Raw genomic sequence first — 8,713 nt, forward strand, 5'->3', positions numbered from 1 at the left:
GCACCTTTTAAAGGAACCTTGGGGAAATTGAAACTCTAAAGTTTTCGATCTAAATTCAAAAGAAATTAATTCTTTCTATGAACTAATTATTTATCTAAAAAAATCCTTATGTATAATTTTGTGAATTGACACTACTGTTTTCTATTCGGGCTTCTTTTTTTTCATTCGTCGATCACAAATGATTGAAAATTCTTGATAATTTTAGGTAGAATTCTGCAATGCCGAGCGTAATGTAGCGGCGCTCCGACTTTGCATCGGTAGTTTGACATACACGTCTGAAGACCGCGCTCCCGTCGGGTAAAAGGGGTGCGGTGACAACCGACCGATTTACGGAACTGGGATAGCAAACGTAACCGAAGACATAGCGAAGCGACGGCAACGGAAAATGAGTGTCCTCGCATCGAGGCGTCGAAGAGAGGTTCTATTTTGACAGTGAGAATCGCGAATAGTGTGCGAAATGTCCAGCACGCCATTTAAGCCTTAATCTAAACCGAAAAAAGCGCATCCGACATCGGGACCGTGTAAGATCAGAAATACCGCTCCTCGGTTTCGGTGCTCGGGTTTCTGCTGCATGTGTCACTACGTGTGAAGTGGTGTGAGACTGTGAGACGTGAACCTACACCAGCACTCGCCTATACACAAATTCGACGTCGCACTTCACGTGCACGACGATTCACAATTTCACACCACCCTGAGGCCCCAATGCGCTCAATGCGTAGCTGAAGAATACTGAATCTGAAGTGCGTCGCACCGATGTGCCTGGTCGCTTCATATTTTTTGGTGGTGTTCCTTTAATTAATTCGTGCGTGTGTGATGCCCGGGAGTCGCGCCAGTACCGACCCAGAGCACAAGTCACCGCGGGAAAGTGGTGAAGATTCCGAGGATGAGAGCGAGATCCTGGAGGAGAGCCCATGCGGGCGGTGGCTCAAACGCCGGGAAGAGGTGCGTACGTTAAGGCTCCTACCAGTTTTCGACTTTTCGCTTAAAGCTTTACCAGAATCAACACGCTTTGTTGACTTCCTGACATTAACAGGAGGTTAGTGCAAAAATTCACGTTGTCTAAATTCTTCCCCAAAAGGATTGCATTTACAATTGCCCAGGAATATCTCAACTCCAAAAATGTCATATTTTCAAATAGACTTTGTTCCTCTTCCCGTCTTTGACAACTTTTCCAGTTCTAACAAATGATAGGGGGTTTCTTATGAGTCGATTAAAGTTTCCTTCGTGTTAGTTTTATTTATTTTAGGTTAGAAATCAAATTCTGTTATTAATAAACCAGGTTGAAAATTTGCTCGGGTTATTTACTAAATTGTTCTCTTGTGCCTTCAATTAAGCTTCATTTGCACTAAGCTTTGTGTAGAGGACAATCGGAAGCCGAAAAGATTCACTTTATTAACAGAATAGGTCAATTGCTGTCGTTTTTGGAGCATATCTTGATTTAATTGTAATCAAGTTTTTCCTCGTAATTCAGTTGTTAGCGTTTTCTTTTGGAGTACTGGAATTTTGTTTCGATTGTTCAGGGGTTTGGATAGAGGGAGAGTGCATAATGTTGATGATTTTATTTAAATTTGGATAATATAGATTGTGTTGTTCTTTTTGTAGGTAGGATTAATTAAGTTTTTATACTTTAAAGTTTCAAATAAAAAAAAGTCAGAACTCAGATTAGGTTGAAAACCAGTTTGAACATAACCTCTTATAGGACAAAGCGATGAGTCTCCATGTGAAATTGTGTGTGTGTGTGTGTATGTGTGCGAGGAATTCAGTTATACATGTGACAAGTAGAATATAAATTTGTTAAATCTTTTTAAATATTTCTAAAAAGTATTGCTTAAATTGAAAGTAATATACTGATGCATCTTATCTTCTCGTTATTACAAAATGCCAATTAAAAATAATAGCCAACAAAAGAGTCAATTTGAATTCGTATTCGGTGCAAGTGTCCTTAGCTATCCCAACATAATATTTTACGTATTAATAAATGTTAAAAGCATTTTCAGATTACATTTTAACTTTACAAACCTTTTACACAACAAAGATCTTAATTGGAGGTTGATCCTGCCTTGCTTCAAAATCTATAGCCAGTACTCGATGTAATGAAAATCCATTCAAACCCATAAAAGGCAGAGGTCAAATATACGATGATCTTACTTCAAAATCTCTGAACTCAAGACAACATTCTTTAATAAAATTGTCTTTACTTTAATTTAAGAAATACACGTAGAAAAGCATTTTAAATAATGATTGAAAATATTGACTCTAGAATCCAACAAGTTTTTGTTTTATAAAATAAATAACTAGTTCTAAACTTTAAAAAACTAAGATTTATACAGTTTTTAAGGGTGAATGTAAGGAAAAAGTTATTTTGTAACATTTTTTTATGATTTTTATCTAATTACCAAATTAAAATTTATTTAGCTTGTAGGCTGAAAGTAAAGGACACGCTTTAACTTTATATAGTAATGCGACATTTCATCACATTTTAAAAACTGCATGATCAATTTCCATGTATTACGTGTCATTAGAGTGGCACATTGAAGCATCTTTTACCTTTACCTTTTGTCTAAAGACAGTTTACACGAACGTCAAACTCTTTATAGAAGATCCACATAATTAATCAATTTAAATATAAGCTTTATGAAAGTTCAAGGTTCTGCTTTTTATAGCTTTTTTATTATTTTACAATCATTCATAAACTTGCAATTTATAATTTTTAATCTGCTTTATATATTACTCTTGATCCCAATAAATTTGTTTAACAATTAAGAAAAAATGAAATCTAATCAAATTAATTTGATTTCTTTTCTATCAATCGAGTGGTTAAGTAAACATTTAAAGCGCAGTTTAATTATAGATACAACTGAATATCAGAGAAATATTCGCCATCGGGCGATTAACTTATCTTATCTTGGAGTAACATGCTCTGCTGAGGTATAAAAGTATTCAGATATTCTTCATTCTATTATATTCCAACTCATTCATCACATATAATTGCATGCAGTCTTTACCTTGTTTTGAAAATTTGAATTAAATCTTGCACGAAACATACCAAAAAACAAAACTGTACGCACTAAAAATAGTTAAATAATAGAATTATAGAGCTGAATTAATTAATATATTGCAGCATTAATTCATTAACCTTTAATAATAAATGAAATACGGATGCGAGGAAAAAACATATGTTATTTTAAATGTATTCTGGCGAGCAAAACAATGTATTGTGTATTGATTTCCAACTTTTCGCATGAAAGTTCTTGTAGAAACTTGAAAATTTTAAAATATAGGAAATGCAGGGATCACGACATTTGAAAATAAAATATTTGATTACGCGGGAAATTCTCTGAAATTATTTTATTAAACTGTTTTTAATTCAAATTAAAAATGTTATCAAGTAATTAATTTATAATAATTAAAACAGTAAAATCAATGTTTAAAATATTGAATCAATTAAATAAATTACTTCTAAATAAAATTAACAGAAAATAAAATTTAAAAACATGTTCTAAATATATACGTGCAACAAGCTTCAAGTGTGAAACCTAATCAATTTTAATTTCCTTTAAAAAAAGGCTGAGGATATTTATCCGCGGCTAGCAGTACACTATTTTGAAAAATCATGCCAGACCTCGTTCGGCCGTCCGTACGAATAGATAAGTCTGAAAAAACACGTCTAAAAATTTAAAGTTGAAACCGTTTAAAGCATGTTGAAAATGCGAAAACCAGAGACACAACTTGTTATCCAATCTAAAATGTAATTATAGTACTTTTAAGGGCATGCTCTTCGGTGTCCACGTGATCAACTAGTCCCTAGTTATGAACATTTTTTTTTGGTGTTCACTGTGTCCACGCGGATTGAGATATTGCTTTAAACCTTGACAGATAAAATAAAGAGCACTAAAGAACGTTTTTATGCATCAATATATTTGTAATTTTAAAGAAAGTTTATTTATAAATTGATAAAATAGGATATTACCATTCGAGTTATAGAACTTTGCAGATCATTTTTATTTTGATGAATTTCAGATTTTTTGATTCGCTAATATTGAGCACTGACACCAATTTTAGACTAAATAGTCTAAACCTTGAGAAAAAGTAATAAAAGCAATGAAATTGATCAAATCAACAAATAATTATCTGCATACACGTAACCTATCATTATTTTTGGGCATTTGAGCGATTTCTAGCGGAGAAAAATAGAAGATTTGTACGTCAATAAAGTCGAGATCAAGTGACTAAGTTCGTTCATGAAATTTTTGTGTAGAATGATTTTCATTTTTTTTGGTCCTAAAAATAAAAGATAAATTTCAAATTGGAAACATAGCAACACCAGCAACGTGCTAAAATTCATTCTTCGGAGTTCTCCAACTAATTTCCATAATTCTTAACGTCTAATTTTTGACGTTGAATCGAGCAGCTGATAACTATTGTTGACAGAGAACCAACTGACGGGACTCAGCGTCGGAATCGCCTTGTCTTTCGCTCCTGGGTGAAAGTTTATTTTTATTTGTTTTGTTATTAACTTAGAATTGTTGCACATCAGTATAAAAAATCCACAATAATATCTAAACATTTGAAAATTTTAATTGTTTTCTGAAGATGCACATTTCTCAAGATGGGACTTGGACGGATTTTCGAGTATCACATTATAAGATGTTCCTCGATTTTTTTAAATCGAGGCATCTACTTTATCGACGTTAAAAGTTTATTTCCTATTCCTATAGTATTTTACTAGAAAACTTTCTTCGTAATTATAAACATTTTGATATATACAAACGTTCCTTTAGTGCTTTCTGTATAACTTCCTAGATCCTGAACATGAAATCTCGATCCGTGTGGACGTAGTGAGGACCAAAAAAATATGAAAATCAGATGCTCAATTTGTTATTTGCAACGAATGTGCAAATTTTATTGGTTATATTAATGTTTTCTAAGATTTAGTCTATTTAGTCCAGAATTGGTGTCAGTGCTCAATATACGCGAATCAAAAAATCTGAAATGCATGAAACCAAAAATTATCTGACAAGTGCTATAACTCGAATGGTAATATCCTATTTCAACAATTTATAAATAAACTTTCTTTAAAATTATAAACATATTGATGTATACAAACGTTCATTAGTGCCTTTTATTTAATCTGTCAAATTTTAAACACGATATCTCAATCCGTGTGGACACAGTGAACACCAAAAAAATTACTCATAACCGGGGACTAGTTTGGTCACGTGGTCACCAAAGAGCATGCCCAAGTATTAGAAGGCGAACACTAGCGTGGTCCAAAAAAGCATCGCAATTTTTTTTCTCACTTTTTTCCGGAGAAAGAAAATCCGTTTTTTTTTCTCGAAATTCGAACATTAACACGTCCAACCGGGCACTTGAAAATCCCATATATTATTTAACTTGAAAAAAATTTTGATTTTTGAAAAATTGGACATACTTTAGGGTTTGATTGAAAGTTGCTTAATCTTCCTGAGATAAAAGAGGAGTTTCTACGAAATAAAACCACACCAATAACTTTAATTTTTAATTCACTCATACCCCCACAAAGCCCCAAATATGAGCCGATAATAACAAAACTAGATTTTCACATATTATTGCTAATTTTATGAATTTTTTGCCGTCTTTTTTAATAAAAATAATTACCAACGGACAAATTTGAATATCTCCAAGACTTTTGAAACATTTTTTAATTGTTTGAATACATGTAACTTATTTAAACAATTATTTTTTTCCTAGGAATGTAAAAAAGAATCATATTTTCTGAGTGAAATGTAATAGATGTTCATTGTTTGCAGGAGTAAATTTTGTTGTAGCAACATCGTGTAATTATGTAAACAATTAATTTCTGTTTATTTTCTAAATTTCTTAACCTCGAGACAGAGATGTCCTCTTTTTCTCAAATTGGTATCCCATGCTACTCATTGTTGAATATTTACTTAACTGTGTTAATTTTCTTCTAATTTTTAACAAATTTATATTTGTTTAAACGATTTTTTTTGCTCAAGCAGTTTTTGTTTGAAAATTTTTAAAAATAGTATAAAATAGAACACGTAGAAAGAATATATGTATGTAATTTTGTAAAACAATTATTTATCCCAAAAAATATTTTAAACATCGTATTTTCTAAATCGAACCATAACATTAAATGGTGTTTTGAATTCTGTTAAAATCATCTAGTCATTGTTTAAACAATTTTTATGCGTTCAAACAGTTTTATTAAAAAATGTGAATAAATAAAATAGAACATATAGATATTTTCTCATTGCTATCTGGAAAGTGTTTTCTATAATGTTTTTAATGTCTTAAGTAAATATTTTTCAATTCAGAAAATTCAATTTCTTTAAACAATTAAAAATGGTTAATATATTCTTTCTATACACTAAACTGTCAGAAAAATAGTTGTATGTTTTCTTATTTGTATTTTTTTTTCAAATTTTTCAAAAGGTCACTGCTTGAGCCAATAAAAATGGTTTAGACAAATACAGATTTGTTAAGTAGTAGAAGAAAAGTATCCAAATTATGTAATTTATCAGTAATGAGTAGCATAGGATACCAATTTAAAAAATGTGCACGTCTCTGGCTCCATTTTTAGAATTTTTGGATAATAAAACGTAATTAATTGGTTAAATAATCACATTGATTTTTATTAAATACTTGAAATAATGACCAAATATTACGTTTCATTCAAAAATACGATTATTTGTTCCGTTTTTTTTTTTAAATAATTGCTTAAATAAGTTATACTTATTTAACCTATAAAAAATTCTTTCAAAAGTCATTATGGATATTAAATTGTTCATCAGTAATTATTTGTATTAAAGAAAGGCAGGCAATGCTAGAAATGAACAATGATTCGTAAAAATGTAAGTTATTGATATGATTTTATTTCGTAGAATACAATCTCTGAGACATTTGACTGATAATTGAAATGTTCAATGTAAAATAATTAAAAAATGGAGTGTTCCAAGTTGATCAATTGTGTTGAGTAGTCTTACATTTTATTTTTAATTCTTACCAATAGAAAATTAAACAATGTTTATTTGACCGATTTTTAACTGAAATATTTAAGATTTTCAGCCTATAAAAATTCTTTACTTAGACAATGTTGTTTTTCATCGAACTTTATTTGTATCGTCGTGAATAGATTTCTAACGATCTAAGTTTATACAATTTTCAGAAATACATTCTTTAATAGAAAAAATCATTTTGCATTATTTAATAATATAAAATTTCGTATAAAAATTTAGTTAGCTCTAAACGAGCTGGAAAAGGACTTATTCTTACGGAAAATTTCGTAGAGTCACACAGTTCGTGTGCAAATAAATATAAATTTCATTTAAATCTTTTAGTTTTCACTTTTTTTGTGAGAAAATTACCCAATCCCCCCCCCCCTCCTCCTTTTAGCTCCTTTTGTGCTGTGATCCCTAGAAATACATATAATAAAATTAGAATTAGATTCATTACAAAATATTATAGTGTATCAAAATACTAATTTATTGGATTACAACTTTCTAACTGACAGTAAAATTTATTTTTGGACATGTAGATAAATTTCATCTAAAAGTAGTCTCTACGTGAGGATGCATTTTTAGATTATTGGTGAAATGAATTTACGTACATAATGAATTCATTTAGTCTACGTTCTTGGCACTGGCTGTTTCATATTTTATGCTAAAAATAAAACAGTTCGCATCGGCTATTGAGATATCTCATCAGATATCTTTCAATCTAGTCAGAGCTTTTCGTACGATTTTCTCCATTTTTGACCATTTTTGCAAATTATATTTTAGGCAGTACTGTCCAATATGCTCTTCTTTATATCAGGTTTCATTCAGGAAACAAAAATAGACAAGAGTTTTTTTACTTTGTTTTTGGGCAGGCGAAACATAAAATAAATTGATAGTTCTCCTGGATTTAACCCTTAAACGGCCAAAACGCCACTACCGGTACACTGCTTTTCAACGGCCAATAACTAAGACTATTCGACACTAGAAAAAATTGAGACACATATATTTTTATTGCTTAAGATCTCCTCTTTCCGACGGTGCACATGAAATTCCTCAAAAAATTTACTTATTACCCCAAAATGCAGTTTAAACAAAAAAAAACGTGATTTTTCGTGCCAATTTTTTTTTGTGAACCATTTTCCAAAGCTTTTCGAGTCTGTAATTAACCTGGAATCTCACTAACCGGTGGAATAAATGTCTAAACTTTGAGAATCCATGGTTCAAAGATCGATTTTTCGTTTTAGTATTTTCAAAATGGCGTCTTAATGGCAAAATTTTTGTGAAAACATTCATGAATTTTTTTTACAATAAAAAATGCCAAAGCGTAAAGCCTCAAAAATTGCAACAAACTGCGAATCGGAATGGGATTCCGATGGAAATGATGAACGTATCATCATACCTAATCCAGATTACTCTGGCTCTGATGGAGATGATTCATCAGATGACGAGAATTCGGGATCGGAATTTCCCAGACCGAATTTTAAAATTTTTTCACGAATTATAGAATCATCATTTACAAATGCTACCGTAATTTGGAAAATTTGCAACAAGAATAATATAGCTAAATTGAAAACGAAAGATTTCTGTAAAAAAATCAGCAGGAAATATTGGTCGCAATCAAAACTAGGTGATTTCGAAACTCACAGATACGAATCACGAACAAGAGCATTATGTAATAATGAACAATGTCGTCAGAGGACTACTAGATTTTG

General features: G+C 31.0%; 1 protein-coding gene across 2 annotated transcripts in view; it reads left to right on the forward strand.

Annotated features, from left to right (window-relative positions):
* Window positions 1–311: 311 nt before the first annotated feature.
* LOC117174144 (nuclear receptor-binding protein homolog) overlaps window positions 312–8,713 on the forward strand; it is a 27,272-nt gene continuing 18,870 nt past the window's right edge. The window contains exon 1 of one of the 2 annotated variants that reach the window (XM_033362956.1): window positions 312–942. In XM_033362956.1, the coding sequence (XP_033218847.1) occupies window positions 814–942 (129 nt within the window). In that variant the 5' untranslated portion in view covers window positions 312–813. The remainder of the gene's footprint in view (window positions 943–8,713) is intronic. The other variant, XM_033362955.1, reaches the window with a different exon arrangement.

This window comes from Belonocnema kinseyi, chromosome 6 (genome assembly GCF_010883055.1).
Source record: "Belonocnema kinseyi isolate 2016_QV_RU_SX_M_011 chromosome 6, B_treatae_v1, whole genome shotgun sequence".
Taxonomy (NCBI): Eukaryota; Metazoa; Arthropoda; class Insecta; order Hymenoptera; family Cynipidae; genus Belonocnema; species Belonocnema kinseyi.